The sequence below is a fragment of the Hipposideros armiger genome, unplaced genomic scaffold (assembly GCF_001890085.2).
Source record: "Hipposideros armiger isolate ML-2016 unplaced genomic scaffold, ASM189008v1 scaffold_187, whole genome shotgun sequence".
NCBI lineage: Eukaryota > Metazoa > Chordata > Mammalia > Chiroptera > Hipposideridae > Hipposideros > Hipposideros armiger.
Window position 1 is genome coordinate 1,779,475 of NW_017731537.1, and position 19,905 is coordinate 1,799,379.

At 36.4% G+C, this 19,905-nt stretch overlaps 1 protein-coding gene across 3 annotated transcripts in view; it reads left to right on the forward strand.

The window, feature by feature from the left end:
• Positions 1 to 19,905, forward strand: part of CFAP20DC (CFAP20 domain containing) — a 246,910-nt gene that overhangs the window by 120,468 nt on the left and 106,537 nt on the right. For all 3 annotated transcript variants that reach the window (XM_019652812.1, XM_019652814.1, XM_019652813.1), the window contains exons 7-9: positions 4,264 to 4,428; positions 18,181 to 18,317; positions 18,971 to 19,133. In XM_019652812.1, the coding sequence (XP_019508357.1) occupies positions 4,264 to 4,428; positions 18,181 to 18,317; positions 18,971 to 19,133 (465 nt within the window). The remainder of the gene's footprint in view (positions 1 to 4,263; positions 4,429 to 18,180; positions 18,318 to 18,970; positions 19,134 to 19,905) is intronic.

Genomic DNA, 19,905 nt, shown 5'->3' on the forward strand with positions numbered 1-19,905 from the left:
ATAGAAAAGACAGTCTGGGGAATATAATCAATAATGTTGTAAATATTTTTTAGGGGGCCAGATGGACTCATGTCTTGTTAGGGAGATCACTTCATAGGTGTCCACCTGACCACCGCACTGTATATCTGAAGCTGTGTTGAATAATAATGTATATCAACTATAATTATATATACATATAGTCACGGGACATGGTGTAGAGAGTGGGAATGGAGTTAATGGAATTGTAATAGATAAGCATGATATCGGGGGTGGGAAGGCAGTAGATGGGGGGAGGGGGTTGTTACTTTGTGAGGGGTGAAAAGGATAACTATTGCATTGTTCTGTACACCTGAAACTAACAATAAATAAATAAATAAGGTGCTGTGCTAGGCACTGCAGGCTATTCGCTTATAAATAAGATGAATATAAATGAGTCTAGGACCAGTGAACTATTATAAAATTAGTCTTTATTTAAACTGTATGAGTTGGGAGAAGCCATAACTGAAACAGATCTATAAATCTTACTATTTTACAAGTCCTCCTCCCCATAAAATGGGGATGATGATTTTTAATGCATAAAGCTCTTTATATGCGTATTAAAATTGATGACTTAATTTTTAAAGCTAGTTAAGATCCTCATCAAAGGTATTAAATACCTATGGAATGGTTCATTTTACGACAGCTTTATGGCCAAAGAAAGGTGAACGGGGTTACAAAGTCACTCAAACATTCTAATAATACACCAACATATACAGGGAGCAAAGACATCAAAAAAACCCACCATCTGGTTGTGTTTGGATGCTACATGAGCAAACCTGTCACTTTCTCATAGCCTTCTCCTTCAATTCCATTTTGCAATTCTGAGCTGACCATTCCCGCCAACATTATGTTCTTCCAGATTTGTTAACAAAAGCAGTTGAAATTCAACTATGTCATTTTTCAGACATTAATTAAGCAGTCTGCATGTTTCCATACACATTCTGTTTCAGAAGATGGAATTTGTCTGAAAGAACAATGCAGACAGGCCCTGGTCCCTTAAGATCTGATTGCCAGCTTGATTTGTTATTTGCCACCTGGTAAGAAAGATGTGATGATAGCCAAGTGAAATGTGCATGGAGTACTTTTCAGGATATAGCTGAATGAAGAACAACCAAAGAAGAACAGTGGAAGACTTGGCAGCTGTGTTTACTCTAGGTCAGCTGTTATGAAGGGGCTTTTGTCCATGACCATTTGTTGAGCATCCCCTTTGAACCAGATGCTATAATAAATATATCATTGGGATTCTCCCACCATTCTCTTCCATGCTAGCAACCCTGTGGCAGAATTGTCTTTCTTTCAGTTCCTATTGTAGAATGCACCAGAGTCCTTCTGCTTTCAGAGTCTTCAAATGCTCTGTTCCCTTCACCTGAGTGATCACTCCCACCCCATTTTACCAGATCACTTTCTACTTATCCATTATGACTCAGCTCAAATGTCTATCAGAGAAGACGTTCCCTGATACCCTATGCTGGTAGATTTCCCCTGTTACCTCTTTCATGGTACCTTGAACTTTTCCTTCAGCGCACTTAACAAAATTATAATTAAACAGTTATTTATGATGTGATTTATTTCCTATTCTGTACTAGGTATAAGTGCTAAGAAGGCCAACACAGAATCACTCTGAGTCACCACTGAATTTCCAGCCACTAGATAAGTGCTTGGCACGTAGCAGAGACTCAATAAGTATTTGCTGGAATGTAAAATGAGTGAATGAGTGCATGAACATGTACTCACAGTTTAGCATTATTTAATTTTTGCTGTATGATCTATGCTGTTTTCAGAATTCTTATTTTTAAATTAAGCTGTAAATGCTAAAAAATAAAATAAAATTACCTAGTCATTGGACATGGGAGGAGGGAGTTAGTGATGATGAAGTGTGTGGTGGGAGATGTTAACTTCCAACACAGCAGCCAACTGCTAGGTCGTAAAGCTCCGTCATAGGTTGGTTTCACAAATATGAGACTAAGGCCCCTTTCCATGTACTATTCCACAGTCACAGAGCAAGTTTGTGAATCAGTAGTTGCTAAATTAAATGGTATCAATGATTAGTTTTTATTTTAAAATAAACCAATCATTTTTTTTATTTCCTCTTTTATTGAAGGTTTCATACTGCCCACAGTTTCCCTCAAATAATAATCCAATAAGTAGTGAAACAGTTCTGGGTGCAAAGGGAGAGTGGATACATAGAAAGGGAAGTTGATGCAGAGGGGATTTGAGCCTTTTAATGTGAAATCTGATTTGCATGTCAACCACATTCGTATAAGATTCAGATTGGAGTTTAGTCTCTGCCTCGTTCTGTCTTCCATAAAAGTTTATGGATTTTTGGTTACCAGGATTTGCTGTCTGTCCCTTGTTTGTTGGAAACTCAGGTTTTGTCTTAGACATATTTCAAACTTTGTATGACATTGTACCATGTACCGTCTACACAAGCCCTCTAAGCTAAAGTTTCCGTGATTTTTTTTTATAGGATTCAGAATATAGCATTTTATTTCAGGGTCTTATTAGCCTACAGAATTATCTTCCTCTTTTAATATAAAATCTTAGTTTGTCAATATTGGCATTGATGTGGAAATTATCTTTTTCTACCACAGAGGAGTTTGAATGTGTCAAATATATATCTGGAATAAGTTGTGTTTCTAAATGTTTTCTATTTTGAGAGTTCAGTTACTCAGTTACTTTATATTAATTTTTCTAAATGTCAGTGACATTTAGAAATGGACAGATAAAGAACACCTGAAGACTAAGATTAGTAAATCTGGTGGGTTTTTAATGACTGGAGCATTAGGACACTTAGAAACTATTATATGGCTGATGAGTATTTAAGTTTTTAGTTAAATGATTCATTTTCCTTTTCAAGATTAGGACATTAGGATCTAATTAGGAAACTGCCATGACTTGGGTGCACATAAACCTAACATCATTTGGCCTTTATAAATGTGGTTAGAGTTTATGCTTACATACGATGCTTTCTGAGGGATGATTGGCTGAATTTTCCTTACTACTCACGTTCACACATACACAAACAAATTTTTTCCACTAGATTCTAAAATTTTTGTAAAGAATAAAATAAAAACTATGCTTAAGCTAATCGTCAAAACTTATTTTACTCTTTGGTATATTTCCTTCTAGTCTTTTTGTCATTCATACATTTTATTTCTTGATTTTCTACAGTTGAGATACAGTTTTCGTATATATTATTTTCATTTAACTTTTTATCTTGAGCCTTTCCCATATCATTAAGCCATCTTCATAAATACAATTTCTTCTGACTCTTTACTGCAAATTCAAGCTGTTTATTTTTCAGAAATTATAAATGCCTATTTATATAGATCTTCGTTTGAGTTTCTAATTTTTTTTGCTTTAAGATAAATCCATAAAGTGAAATTACTGATTAAAATGGCATGTTCATTTTTAAGGCTTTTGATACATATAGTAAAATTGCTTTTTGGAATGCTAATTTCTATCTTATTCCTACTTGCTACATATTACACGGCTTAATATCTTTGCTATAAAAGAGGTTATACAAATAAATGAGAAAAAAATGTTCTAATAGTAAAATGGTTTAAGAACATGAACAAAAAATTTACTAAAATGAAAATTTAAGCATCCATATAAATATATATGAACAACATCAAATCTCATTAGAAATACAGATAATAATATTTTGATTATAACTGCTTTTTCTTTGAAATTATTCAAAGGTTAGATATTAACATTAGGGGAAGATGGGTAAAGGGTATATATGAACTGTGCAATTTTTGTAACTTCTGTAGATCTAAAGTTATTTCAAAATGAAAAGTTAAAAATTTACTCATATAATGGTCGTAGGTGCTTATTCAATAATGTCATTGTATTTATTGATCTTGTATAAAAAAAGCCAAGGTACTCCCAGGAATTTTCATTGGACGGTGCCTAACTAGCTCTCTCAAGTTACACTCTAGTATCGAAAAGAAAATATAAAATATTTCCAGTGAATGTTGTTCTTTATTGCACAAGTCTCTGGACCTGCTCCATATGTTATATCCCTACTTCATCTCATTTAATCGTTTCTACAGTCCTTGAAAGTAAATGGTAAAATTATCATGCTCATTTTACAGATGAGAAGACCAAGGCTGTAATTACGGTTGAGTAATCCAAAGTCATATTCTAAAATGATTTATTTTAATTGGTTTCATTTATAAGATATATCCGTTTGGCAGAAATGGCTTACATTTTAGAAATGAATGTGTTTGCCTTTATTTCTAGCTGGACATGGTATTCCCTTTCCAACAGATGAGCCTACAGATATTATTCCACGAAGCTGCCAACTAACAACAGATGTTCCACAAGTCACACAGCTGCTAAACATGACTAAATTCCGCCAACCTGAAATCAAATTTGGAGGTCATCCTCTAAATTCAGCAGAATCAGGTATGCATTCAGCACCTAATTCATAAGCATATTTATTTGTAAGACAAAAAAAGGGGGTGCGGGAAAGCCTTGCAATGATGCTGTATAGCTTGAAGTTAAATATTAAGTCACTTTAACATTGACTCATGTCAGTGATAAATAATTATTTTAAATTTCTCTTTAGCAACTAAAATATTTTCTGGATTTTTTACATGATTTATCAAAACATCCTTAATTATTCCTCTCCTTTTCCTATATACTTCCATGTCCTACCAATTATACCTCCTAAACATCTCTCAGATCCATCTCTTCTTCTATCCTGCTGTTACTTCCATTGCTCAGGTCCCCACTGTCACTAACCTTAGCCTCCCAGTTAATGTCCACATTGCTGCCAGAATTGTCTTTCTGATAATGGAAATAGAAATGTGATCATGTCACTCTTTAATTAGACTTTTAATGCCTTTCCCACTGTCTTAGAAGGCAACATGAAAAACCCTTGGGCACTCACACAAAGCCACCTAGTCCCAAACTTACTCCACAGTTTCATCCGCAGACACCTTTCTCTCATTCCCACATGTGATTTTCTGACCATTCTGCAGGCTTTCACATGTTCATGTTTTGGGATTGCTGTTTCATTGACCTACAATGGCTTCCTTGCCCTTCTGCCTGGATAAACTCCCCATTCATCTTTCTAGATCCAGTTGAAATGCTACCTCTTTTATACAGCCTTCCCCAATTCTAACAAGCATTATTCTCTTCCCATGACTTTTTTCCTTTTCTTTTTTGTGATACTTTTTAAATTGTTTACATTCCCCCAATTAGTGCAATTTCCTCCAAAAGGGGCACTGTAGCTTCTAACACAGTACTTGCCATATACCAGGCCAAGTAATTTGCAAACTCAAATTACTAGTGAAGCCAGTCAGATAAATAAAGTGGGCTGGACGCCTGGATAGTTGACACGTAGAAACATTTTCTACTTCAACAGTGAGTCTTATTGGGAGTGGAGGGACCAATTAAGGAAGAGGAGTGAGATTGTGCTTAAAAGAAATTGTTCTCTACTACTAAAATAGTAACATTAAATGCAAATGATACAGTAAATAGCCATTAACACTCAGCCCTGTGAGGGAGCTGTAGGGAGTGGTGAGGACTGCAGCAAACTAGAAGCTCATTCTCAGTCTAGAAGGAGTATAAGCCATTCAGTTCCAGACAAGTGTTGCCTTGCAAGAAGGCAGGCCCAGTCTCACCAGATCTTCCCTTTTTTTTTTTTTTCAAGACTGGATATCCCAATGTTTGTGATAATTCTCCAAATTTTAAAATATCATCTAAAGTCTAAATTTTTTTTAAAAACATTCTATGAGCCTAACGAAACATGCCAGGGCTTCCTGTTTTCTGTCGCTATAATAAATACCCATAGCTATTGACCAAATGAATGAATAGTACTTGCAAATCAAGAAGCCTTGTATTATTTAGATGAGCAGTTCTCAACTTCCTGTATATTAGGATCACCCAAGACATTTAAAAAATAACTGATGTGATTTTCTTTCTTAATGTCTATGCTTCATCCCCAGAGATTCTGGTTTAATTGGCTTGGGATGGATTTTTTTGTTTTGTTTTTACTCCCCCAGTGATTCTAATGTGCAGCCAGGGTTGAGAACCACTGGATCACTTATCACCACAAAGTTCTTGTGGTTTAGATGACACAAACACGGAAGTAATTCAGAGGACAGTTAAATGATGGTCACAATAGGACACTTATGTAGGAAGTAAATCTTGAAAGTATTCGATATATACTTGTAGAAGTGTCTATAATAGATAAATATAAGATTTATGGGCATGTAAGATGGTGCAGAAGACTGAGCAAAGATAAGGAGACAGCCAAATGCATGATGAGTTTATTGAGGGATTAAGAAGAGCAATGGCCTGAGTAAGGAGGATGGCTGTTTTGGCAGAATACAAGAAGAGTGTGTCTCATGTTTCTAAAATAGAGGAATGATGACTTCCTTTTTAGGAAGTTGAATTTGACATCAGGATTCAAGATTAATTTTTAAGTCAAGTGAGACCAGAAATTAAGGATTACAGCTAAGATGTTCTTTGTAGCAATGTAGGCATAAAATGACAAGAGGCTGTCAAAGTGAAAAGTCATGACCCTGAGAGAAACTGCAGGGGAATGACTGGCAGGACTTGGTGATTCTCGGATAACAGATGGAGAAGAGAGAGTGGTCAAAGTCTCAGAGAGGTCAAAGTGGAAACAGGAAAAAGGAGATAACCATGTTGAAATGAATGGGTTAGAAAAATGGACTCAATTTTGCTCTCTCTGTATATATATTCTGTATTTATTCTAGTGAATTTTCTGTATGGGAATCCTCATCAGCATTACATGTCCTAAATTGTATATTCCTGGAGCATTGGGAATTTTTCATTAAAACCCTGGCAGAGGACTGTGGGAAAATAGGCATTACATTTTTATTATGAAATTTCCAAACTTACAGAACAGTAGAGAGAATACATAATGAACCCCATGGCTCCATCACCTGCCTCTACAATTGCCAACTTTAGACAGGACTTTTTGAAAGCAATGAGGGCACAGGTAGTGAGAATTTGTATGTTTATTATATATACTATCTTTAGACAGAGAAGGGTGAGAAAAAGAGAGAACATATACAATCCATGTTCATTAAAGGACCTTCAGAAAGTAAATAAAAGGATGAAAAAAAATCTTACTACCCAGACAGCACTGTAAACACTTTGGGTCACAATTCAATCTTAATGGGAGATTCGCCACAGAATGAAATGAGTAAGAGCGTTTTCAATAGTCCAACACTCTGTCTGTACCTAATAGGCTGTGTGTGATAGCTTTCAGTAACAGAAATGACTAAGCTGTAAAGATAACTCTGCGACTGTAATTGCTCTATTTTTCTTCTCTGTAGCTTAATGTTTTAAGAATTTTTTATGCCTTTAAATGAAAATGCAAGTTTATATCCAGGTTTTTTAAATATCTTTTTTTATTTTATTTAAAATTCAAGGGCACTCATAATGCCTGAGATTAAAGAGGAGTTTGAATAAATATTAATTGCATCATTAATTCAATATTATAATTAAACAAACTTTTTCATAGGCCATATTTGATCTCAACTTGTACAATAGAATATTAGTTTATATTTTGCAAATTCCATCAATGGGATCTCAATGCATAATAAGAGTTAACTTGAGTCGTCTATACAGAAAATTAATAATAGCCATCTAATAGCATATTTCTTCTGCCCTTTGAAATCTTAGTTATATTTATATTCATTTATAGCCATGGGGTTTCTGATTGTTCCTCTTAAGTAAATCTCATTGCTCATATATGGCAGCTAAGATTACATGAACATACATTGAACTTTGTATAATTTTATACAAAATGATTGTATAAAATAGTAAATAATTTTCTATAAATGCTTTTTCTATAAATAATTTTCAAATGCTAATTTTGACATTTGTGGGCGTTGAAGCTTACTATTAATGAATATAAGAAGAATTGTTTTCTGGGTAAGGTATTTTATTTGAAAGGTATAGCTAATGGGTAGCGCCCAAAGACAGACTTTTTAATTGTGGAAAAGCCAGGAGATACTTCTTCATTTGAACTCTGTGTGTTTGTGTCTTTCTAAAGAAAACAAATGGGCTCCCCATGATGAGATTTGAATTGCATGAGAAATGACTGTGTGCTCTTGTAATTGACTGTACATTACTCATGTAAATTGTGATATTTCATTATAAATGCACATATTCAGAGATCCCAAGAAGCCACTACAGGAAGAAGCACCTGTTTCCTATGGATGCTTTCTAGCACGTTCACCCAAGCAAAACAGGAAACATGGAAACTTCTGTTTTAGAGTACATTTTTTTGAATGTCATATAACTTGATCAAGACAATTTAATGAAATGAATAAAATAATTGTGTTTCCATCAAGCCAGTGTTACCACACATTTGCACTGTTCACTTTGTCAATTCCTGGTGCATGTTAGCTAATGAGAGTCTGCAGAGGACTGTGAGATCTGGTGATCTTATTTTCATTAAGGGGACCCCAGTTTAATTGAACCAGAGAATCAGGCCTGGTTATTGAAGTTGCTCATTCAACTACCAATGACAAGATGTAGTGGTGTGCTAAGTACAAATCAAAACTAGTAATTTACTTAAAATTTAGGAGGCATTTTTCTCAAGTGCCCTTCTTTCCACAGCAGCAGTCTCATTGGATTTTTTACTCCTTTTTAAATAAGAAGAGACTGACATCCCTATCTCCTAGCATAATTGATAACAGGTAGATTAATGCATCTAGCAAAACCATGAAATAATCATCTAACTGTAGCTGGCATCGGTGAGATCCTTATTAGAATTTCTTCTTTGGGTTCCACATTCTAAAAGCAAAATTCAAATCAGGCAAAAAAATCTGTAATGTAGAACCTAAAAGAAAAAGGAGTGTTATTCTGACTTCAGAATAAAACAAGACATTCTTTAATTTCTTCTTTTCTAAACTCAGACATTTGGTAAGCCTTGTATTAGGATTGTTGGTTAAAGACATGGCACAATTTGTAGCTCCAATGTCTGGTAAGAATTCAGAGTAAGCTCAGCCATCTCTTACATTTGAATTATATATCTTCTTTCCCTATCTTTAGTATAAATGAGGCATCACTAGTCATATTCCTTCATTAAATTTTTTTAAATGTGAAGGGAATTTAGTATAAATATTGATCCAGTGTCTGCAAAATCTGTTATAGCACAAATCATTTATAGAGTGAATTTTGCGAAATGTTGAAAAAACTTTGATATATAAAGCATAATGTTAAATATAAAAAATATATTTAATCAGTTATATAATTGTGCTACTTTTACACAATTGACTAATTCCAATCTTTACATTTCTCCTTTAGATGTCTATTATAGCATTGCTTATATAACAAAAACCTAGAGACAAGCTACTTGTGCATAATAGGGAATTCATTAAATACACGCACAATAAGATATTATATATACAGATGACCTGATCTGCTGTGATAGTCTGGAAAGGTCTCTAAGCCGTGTCAGAAATAATCTATTAAATATGCTGTTTCCATATGAGCCCATTGATGTAAATAAGATAGCTGCCTAGGGATGCTGGTACATGCACGCATTTTTTTTTTTTTAAGGAAACACAGGAAACTTAATAATTACCTTTAGGAACAGAAACTAGTAAAGGCAGGGGAAAACATATAAGACTTTTATTTCTCATATCATATCTTTGTTAGAGAATTTTAATTTTCTAAATATATTAATGATTTATTATGTTAGCAGATGTATTATGTTAGAGAAATTATGAGACATTTCTGTTTCTTTTGTATACTTGCCTGTCTTTTGAAAACCCAAAGAATTGCTATAAAATTAAAATATATTTCTCTATTTAATGTCAGTATTTTTGTTTCAAACATATAATGGTAAGGAAATCCAGAATTATTAGCAAAATAAAATCTTTCAGTATATACTTAAATATTAAACTTGTTTATGGTATAATAAGGAAATATATATGGTAATCTATGCTATATCAATATAAATTATGCTGACATGCATTTTCATTAGTGGTGAACATGGTACTATCATTATCAATGACTCCAATAAACCCCAAGACACTCTCTGTAACATCACCCTGTTTTTACTTTTATCAGAGCACTTATCATTACCTGGTATTTTCTTGTTTACTTGTTTGCTTATTGCTGTTTCCCACATTGGAATTTGAGCTTCAAAACTACCCAGATCCTATTTATTGTTGTATCCTTAGCACCTAACTCAATGCTTAACACCTATCAGACACTCAGTAAATATTTGTTGATTAAGTGATCGAATGAATGAATAAAATACTAGCCAAATAATTTGAGCAGGTAAATATATTAAGCAACAAATCATCATCATCCTTTTCATCATCATAGCTAATGTTTTCTGAGTTTTTACTGTGTTACAAGCACTAAACCCTTTACATAGTGTACTAGTCAGAATATATATATATATATAATACGTATATGACAGAGACAGATAGGCAGAGACAGACTTATGATAAGGAATTAGCTCTCACAGTAATGGAGACTGAGAAGCCTTAGGAACTGCAATCAGTAAGCTGGAGACTCGGGAGAGTCAGTGGTGGTGCTCCTGCCGGAGTCTGAAGGTCTGAGAACCAGGAGAGCTGATGGTGGAAGTTCCAAGTGAGGGCAGGAGAAGTCCCAGCTCAAGGAGTCAGACAGAGATCACATTCTCCCTTCCTCCACCTTTGTGTTCTAGTCAGGCCCTCAGTGGATTGGATGCCCACTCATATTGGGGAGGGCCGTCTGCTTCATTCAGTCTACTGATTCAAATATTAAATCCAACCAGAAACACTCTCACAGTCACCCTCAGAATAATGTTTAATCGGGGCACCCTATGGCCCAGTCAAGTTGACACATAAAATTAACTGTTTGACATAATGTATCCTATTAATCCTCTCACACACCTTTTTATGTAGAAACCATCATAATCTCCATTGTGTAGATGAAGAAACTGAGGCTCACAAAGATAAAGTAATTAGTGAGCAGTAGAGCTAGGCTCTGACCAGGCAGTCTGGTTTCAGAGATCCATTCTTAACCACTGACCCCCATTATGCAAATTCTCACTACTAGTTTTAAGGATTATCTTCTGGGGAGACTTCTTGTGTTATAGGAAACTTCTATTTTCAAACCCAAATGATGGAAATTATCTGCCAAAGCCTATATTATATATAAGCTGTATTTTTTATTAAAAATGGAAAGTTTCCTGGAGATGATAAAATTGTTTCCCTAAAAATGTTTCTTTAGTCATTAATAATAAAGAGCAGAAACTAGCCTAATTATAACTTTTAAATAAATTAAGACTATGAAGAATAGTACTATCTTGTACTTTATTATTTTTATCTTGTTGACGTATCCTAACTTTATACACAGATGGTGTTTTTACATTGTCTAAAGTTCTACTCAAGGTCAGATGAGAAAGAGATATTCTAATGTTACTCTTTAATATTATTTTATTGCCTTTCAAAAATACCTTAAACTTTTATTAATCAGGTAAAGCTAAATACTGGTTTTAAATATTTGCAAAGACTGATTTTAATCACCTAGGGCCTTCCCTGCTTTAGTAATTTACCTACTCACTTGTGCTTCCAGGGTTTACAGACTGACAGTCCTCCAACTGATCTAAAAAGTTTTTAACTAAAATACTTTGCATAGGACATGCACTCTCAAATTAGCCACAGTTTCCCCCACATTCTACATGTGCCTCCTTGTCACATATGTGTTACCTGCCTGGCATTGAAACCACGTTAGTTTGTCCCGCTCCCAACCCAACCCTTTCCTCTAAAAAAGGATATTACAGTATTATGTTCTGTACTTGACTCCTCATAAACCCCATTAGACTTCATCACATACATTAATTATCATACTTATGAAGTTCTGGTATTAAGCTATAGCATCATTAAGCTGCTTTTCAGATAGCAAATCAAAAGTTTTTAGTTAGATGGCTTCACAAAACTGCACAGAAAATATATAGTGGATATAGGAAGAATGATTTGCAGTGCCCTCCTGGGCCATCAAGGGCAGCCTCGTGTGGTGAAAACAAGGCAGAAAGAGGCCTCGGGACACTTGGATTCTGAGCCCCTGCTCTGTGTGAACAGATCTCAAAACATTGTGAGCCTCAGTTTCTTCAGCTGTGGAGACCATGGGATAATATCACACAAAGTGGTTGGAAATTGCAGAGATCATACATGCATCGTCATACCCACCATTCTTTAGATCTCAAGTTGAATGTCATTTCTCCCAAAGACTACATACCAGCCGTCTGTTAAACACACTTATAACCCTTTGACCTTTTCCTTCATAGCTCTTATCACAGTTGTAATCGTGTAGTTGTTTATGAATTATTTCCTTTAATATCTGTCTCCGGTGAGACTGTGAGCTCTTTGAAGGAGGTGATGTGTCCACCTATACCCTCTTACTTAGTGCCTGGGGCAATGGCTGCCCAGAGTAGGTGCCAGTCACTACTGAAAGAATGGGGGAATGAAGGAATACACAATTGTGAATGGACTTGGCAAATTATTAAATGCTATTCAAAGACGGAAGATATTAATAACATTTACTAAGCATATATTTCCTACTAATCACAGTGTTTAGCATGTTATATGCATGTTTCATATAATCTAACAAAAACCCATGACTTAAGTACTGTTATCCCAATCTTATGAATGAAGAAGGTAAGATTTAGAAAGGTTAAGTACCTTGTCTAAAACAATATTGCTCTACTAGATCAGCCTTTCTTTTGTAGTTCTGACATTCTTTATAACAAGGCACATATAATTAAAAAAATTCATTCAAAGACCAGATTCTGGTAGCAAGTTTAATTCTGATTTGATTATTAGATAATAGTTGTAAGTATTGAGCATGACCCTTCAATGATTAGAGTTGAAAATTCAGCAGGTTTTTCTGGTTAGCTGTGAAAACCCTGCAAACTGTAAATGGCTGTAATAATTAAGACACTGTATCTTGAGACAAAAATGAATGTTTATTTTTCTAAAAGACAATTAGAGAGTAGACCCTCAGGTTTTATAATCTAACTACAAAGGCATGTACCCCTCAGTAAAATAGCAAAATAATTAATGGTAACATCTCTGACCTACACCAAGTTCATTTTCTGCAAACTCAAGAAAATGAAATGCCTAGAGCAGGACTTTAACCTAATCTTGATTTTAACCTTATATTATGCATATTGATAGCAGCTTTTAAAAGAGCTCCTTTTATAATTCAAAAGGCATGCATTTCTGCTTCTAGTTTTATTAAGATTTTTCTCATTATAAAAACTGTGTTCTACTTTTTATTTTAGAAACCTAAAGTCTAAATTACTTTTCCTTGTAGGTTTTAATTAGGATCCTATTGTAACAGATATATAGTGTGATACATATTTATAAAGATAATTATGACAATTGATATGATTATAAATAGAGACTAAAGTGAAATAGGCTTTAAGAATGTGTGTTAATTGTACTAATACATTTAAAAACATGTTCATTAAAGAGATACTAAATAGTAGAGTATTGGTAAACTTGGTGGAAAAAAAGTGTATTAAAAGTTTTAAAATAGATTTAAATTTAAATACACACTGAGAGATTACAGAAATCCTACAGTAGTTCCTCTTATAAAATACAGAATGACATCTCATTTTCTGTGATTTAGGAGATTATGTCATATCAGGTTTAGGTATGTCTCTAAGACTCACTGAATATCTACTATAGCAAGAAATTCCTCTTAAGAAATTCAAGGTATTTCAGAATTTTAACTTTTAAACAACTATGAACTAGTTGATATCTTCATTTTGTTGGAATTATAACTGGAACTGTGTCAGTATGACTTTTATTTTTATTGAGGTATACTTTACATATAATATTGAATGTTAGTTCCAGGTTTACAGTGTAATGATTTAATACTTGTATATATTGTGAATGAGTACCACAATAAGTCTAGTTAACATAGTTCCAAAGACATTTTTTTCTTGTGATGAGGACTTTTAAGATCTACTCTCTCAGCAACTTTCAAATATGCAATACAGTATTATAAACTATAGTCACCGTGCTGTACATTACATCCCTTGACTTATTTATTTTATAACTTTAAGTTTGTGCCTTTTTCAATATGATTTTTTAAATATCTTCTCTCCCTCTCCCTGCCCCCCAAAATCCTCCTTTTAATCTTGTATATTGTCCACAATTTTGGTGAGATTTATCCATTGCCTACCATGTGCTATGCTGGGCCCAGCAGATGGGAGTATACATTCAGTACCAAATAAATGGTCTTTCCACTCAAAGAACTATATGAGGGGAACCTGCATATAGATAAAGAATATGAAAAACACATCAAGGAAAGCTGCCACTGTAAAATGCTTGAACAGAAAGGTATCCCTATAGCCGCCTCGTTGCCCTGGTACTGAAAACTCCCATTTAGGCCTATCCCATACCCCATACAGTCCTTCACTGCCCTCTGTTGGTTGTTTCTTTCAGGGGAAATCCACATTTGAGGACAAAATCAATAGTCCAGGATTTGTTCTAATGGTCACAAAAGTACAGATGATGAGTCCATAATAGAGTTTTCTATTTGGCCTGGAATTTGAGTGTCATTTCTATTATTGATCCTGAGAGACTAACAGTGTTTTGTTGACTCCAACTGGATATTTATAAATGACCGAAAAAAAAAATTTACAGATGCTCACACAGCCAAGCCTGTTTGTTAACACTCTGAAATTTCACCTGTAACCTGAATAGGTATCTGACTGGTGCCGCTGCACTGCTGCTGTTGAGAGCCATGCTGTTCACATACATATCTACGTCTTGGTCATTGTTGACCCTTCTCTCTCATCCCCCACATCCTGGCAGTTGTCCAGTCCTGTTCAACCTTCCTCCTCAATTCACACATAAAACCCTCAGGTGAATTTTTCTTAGAATGAAATTCTAATCATAGTTAGAAATATTTAGTCATTCAATCCAGCTTCCCTTCTGACCCATTCCATTTAATGATCCATTTCATTTATCTCAGCAAGGATTTTATGTGCCTCCTCTGTGTCAGGCATAGGGCTGGGTGCTGGCAAGTCAGGGGCGACAGAGCAGGCTACTGAGTTTGTATCTACTGATGCACACATCATCAGAGAAACCCATAAACACAGGTAAAGTCACAGTCCTGACAAGCTCTGTGAGGGAAAGATTATGGGAAAACCTATCCTGGGGAAATCTGCCCTAGTCAGAATTTCCAAGAAGCCTTGTCTGAGGAAGTGATACGTGAGCTGAAACATAGAAGCCAAGCTGAAGAAGCGTCTTCTAGCCCTGGGGACCAGCATGCACAAACACCCTGGTAGGCAGGAATCACTGAGGAGGCCACTCTGTGGAGAGAGCAGAAAATGGGAGGGGTAAGTTATGAACTAAAGACAGAACAGGCAGGTTTTTGCAGGCGAATTTAAGGGCCTTCTTCTTAATCCTAAGAGTAGCAGGGAAGTCATTGAAAAGCTTCAATTGAGGAAAGTGAATGACCCAATCAATTTATGTTTGTATGAGACCGCTCTGGCTGAGAGACTTTGAAGTCATCCAGGAGAGGGATGATGGTCACTTGATTTGCAGTGCTGGTGGAGGAGGTGGGGAATGGACATGGATTGGCTATGGAGAGGATGAAAGCAGGTATCAAGAATGACACCTAGGGCCGGCCGAGTGGCGCGATGGTTAAGAACTGGCTTGGGACGCCAGAGGGTCCCAGTTCGGATCCCACATATGAGGGCCAGTGACACTGCCCTCCACAGCTANGACGCCAGAGGGTCCCAGTTCGGATCCCACATATGAGGGCCAGTGACACTGCCCTCCACAGCTAAGATGCTGAACAACAGCTCAACCTGGAGCTGAGCTGCCGTGAATCACCGGCGACGGCGTAGGCTGCAGCCCCTGTGGCAGTGGGTTGCCATGGGCTACCGTATGTAGCCAGCAGCCTCTGTGAGTGGCCGTCTAGAAGCCGGCGACTGATGCGCCTCACCCGGGAAGAGTGCAATGATGGTGTCAGCTTGGGCCAGTGAAGCAACGTCCTCCACAACTAGACTGAAGAACAAAAGGACAGCAACTTGTCTTTTCCCCTTCCCTCAATTCCCCAGTACTGTTCCCATCTTCGCAATTCGCCAATAAAAATCTTGAAAAAAAAAGAATGACACCTAGACTCAGGTTTTTCAAACTGGAGTAGGCCAAGATTTTAGTTTGTGGTATCTTGGAGACATCCAAGAGGCCCTTGCCAAGAAGGCCACTGGGTACAAGGAGTGGAGCTCAGAAGAGAGCACCACACCTGAGGTAGAAATTAGGGGAGTCAACTGAGATCTGAATCTGCCTGACAATATCCAGAATAGCTTTCCAGACATCCGCCTGAACACTGTCAAAGTGACAGAAAATTCACCGCCTCAACACCAGATAGGCTTTAATTAAATAAAGGTGTTTCTTAGGTTGGACTGAAAGCTTTTTGAAGTAATAAGTAGGACAAATGGAATCTCTCTTCTACCTAGTAGGGCTTCAGGAATTGGAAGACAACTGGAATGGTATATCTCCTTACCACCTCAGATCTTCTATCCAGCAAAAATTCTTTCAGATCAATTCAGCAATCTAGCCCTTGCCCATCTCTTCAGCTTCATCTATTAAAAACACAAAAACAGACCCCAAAACACTCTTATACCCACACACATTACTTCCACTCAGACCTAAATATTTGGAGCTTCCTAAGCATGGTATGTTTTCACCAACTTCTGTGCCTTTTCTCACACTGTTGCATAATTCCCCCACAAGTAAAATTGCAGCTGTACAGCCAAGACCAATGAGACCAACGAGCTAACTATAGGAATTTTTCAGAGGAATAAGTCAGACAGGAAGTGGCCAGTCGCCCATGTATGTCCAGGGTGTAGGACAAATGTGGACTCATTCAGTGCCAACATAATATTCAAGTTGGTTCTGTCTTGCAAGTGGGGCACAGCAGAAGGTTTTCTAGGTTGTGGGTAGTGTTTGGAGTGAAGGGCCATCACCCTCACCTGCATTATTGGTCAAAAGAGGCAACTGCAGTCACAAAGCCCCATACAGCCCTGGTCTACTCAGGAGTTCCTTGGGCAGCCTTCCTATGGTCACTCCAAGACCCAGACTCCTTTCATCTAGCAGCTCTGGAGGCCTTGAAGTCCTTCACTGAATCTTCTGCATCTTGTCAAGATACGAGGGCAGTGAGCAGAGGGGATTACGCAGGAGGTTTTAGGAGCCGGGAAAGGGTTTACACCTCTCACATTCCACTTCTCACGTTCCATTAGCAGAACTCAGTCACATGGCCTGTATAACTGCAAGGAAGGCTCAGAAATGAAATTGAGCTCTGTGCCCAGAGGGAGAAGACAGCAGGGTTTGGTGAGCACACCTGCCTTAGCCTGGAGGTGATACCAGTTTCCTCCCTTTCTCCCCCAAACCTTCAGTGATTCCCTGTTGCCAAGGTTAGAATAGGCGGCTCTTAGCATTTTAAGGATCTTTTCAGTGTGATCCTAGTCTATCCTTTCAGCTAAACTGGTAATTCCGTTATTCCCCAAGCATATTACACCTTTTCGCTCTTCCATGCCTTGTTCAGGCACTTTCTTCTGCCTGTGGCACCCTACATCTCTTATTCGTGAAATCTTATCAGCCATCTTAGGTCCATCCAAGAGGTCACATTCTTCATTTCCACTGGTCTGCCTTATGTTATAGTTACCTGTACCTCTCTTCAGACTCCCAGAGGGCAAGCAGTATGTTTAATCCATTTTGTGTCACTGACAACCTCTAGGAAATGCCTGAGAGAGAGCTCAAGCAAATATTTGTTCAATTGAGTTGAATAATTTTATTTAAATTATTTCCTTAAAAAGAAAATAAGATGTACTTTTAGTAGTTTTTCCTTTTTTTTTTTGAGGAAAAACATTTGTGGTCGTGGTTCTCGAATGACAGTGAGCTTCTTAAATGATCGTGGTAGAACATGTTAAAACTATAGATTTTTGTTCCCTCTCCCCGCGCCCACCCAAGATTCTAATTCTGTAGATCTGATAGATGCGATATTGGGCCCCAGTCTCTGCATTTTTAATGAGTGCCCAGGAGGAGGGGGGATTTGGATCATATGACACCTGGACTGCACTTCCATAAATATTGCAACATGATGTCATCACGCTCGTTAATGAACTTCTATTACCTTCCTTTAACAACACAGATCAGTTCATTCACAGAGGAACAGGTAGCGTGCGGAACAGTAAAAATCAAGATGTTTGTCATATCGCCTTTGGATCCAAAGTTCTTGGACCACCTCCACTCTCTGGCAGAAGAAATAACATGAGGATATACAGTGAGGTAGGAGCAAGGTTTGAAGAGCTTACCTACGCATGAGTGGCATGGGAAGGGAAGGGCTTTTTCCCCAGTGCAAGGGGATAAAAGAGGGAGAGAAACTATAAGCCAAAAGCAAAATGTGTGAATAAATTTTGAACAGAAATTCTGGATTTTAAAAGACCTCAAAATTGTTCCCTTTTTGTCATGTCAACACAATGAACATTTTCTAGTATTCTTTTCATTAAATATATTCACAAAACTTAAAAGTAATGTGTGTGAGCATATTTTGTAGTCTCCTCAGGGAGCTGGATCATCACCAGATACCTTACAATGAACAGATTCTCAGATGTTATAGTTTTATTTTTAATGTCCTCTGAATTTCTGACATACACAGTCATTTTCAGTTCAGCTTCTACCTACTAAAGATAGAGTGTAGCAAATAAGCATATTTTAATTTATGGGCCTAGGAGACTTGTCTTCTGTTTTATCTCACATTATTTTTCTCCTTCTTTCTAATTTTCTACTATAAATTTCCTCTCCACCAACTTTTTAACCTCGTTTCCTCTCATTTTTTCCCCTCAGTCTTTATTTGTCCAAATATTTTTCTGTGTAGAATTGACAGGAAGTAAATGCAATTCCTATATTTTAATGTACAGATTAATTCCTTTTCTTTATAGACAATAAGATCCATTGGGTCCAAAAATAACCGATCGTGCCAGCCGTCCACAGTAGAGAAGTGTGTTAACAGTGCAGAACTGTCAACCTTGCTGACATCTGAGTCTGAGGAGCAAGGAGATAAAGAAAATACTCACCAAATAAAGCAGACTGTACCTATTCCTGGTAAGAAAGAATCATGCATAAAGATTAATAGCTAGTGAAAATAGTGAGCGTGTTCTTGTTAAGATAAATTTGAAGTTATATTTGTAACTAGATCTTAAATCCCAAGAATTACCACTTAAAAATGAAACGTGTGGTAGATATTGAAATATATTTAGAATGCTTATATGGACACATTATCTTCTGAATTTTTTATCCTATTTATTGCATTATTTCAAATTCCTATAGTACCCTGTGTTTCTACTTTCTGATGACTGGTGAGGAAATAATATAGCATCCTCTTACCACTATATTTTGGAAACTGCATCTGCATTTTAAGGTTTCTTAATTTTATCTTTTAATTAATCTTTCCCATTTATAAAGTTCTGTTTATTTTCTCTCACTGATGCTAAAACTCCCTGTTGGTGAAGAAAAGACTTTGTCTCATTTTATAGATTGAGAGTTCAAGGCTAATAGAGAGATAAAGTGATTTGCAGCCTGTAATCATTGGAAAGAATTGAGACCAGGGAACCTAGGGCTTACCACACACTTTTAGTTTTTCCACTCTTACCAGTCTGACATTAGTGAGACTTGAAACGGGGGCATTTGGGTTTATGTTTTTTTATTTAGGAATTAATGAGCACTATTACAAACCATCTCCCATGGAGTATAAAACTGAGATAAGGAAATGAATAACACAGATACTCACTACCAGCTTTAACACTATCTGTGAGACCTTGATCAAGTTTCTTAAACCCTGTAAGACTCAGTTTCCTCATCTGTAAAATGGAGATAT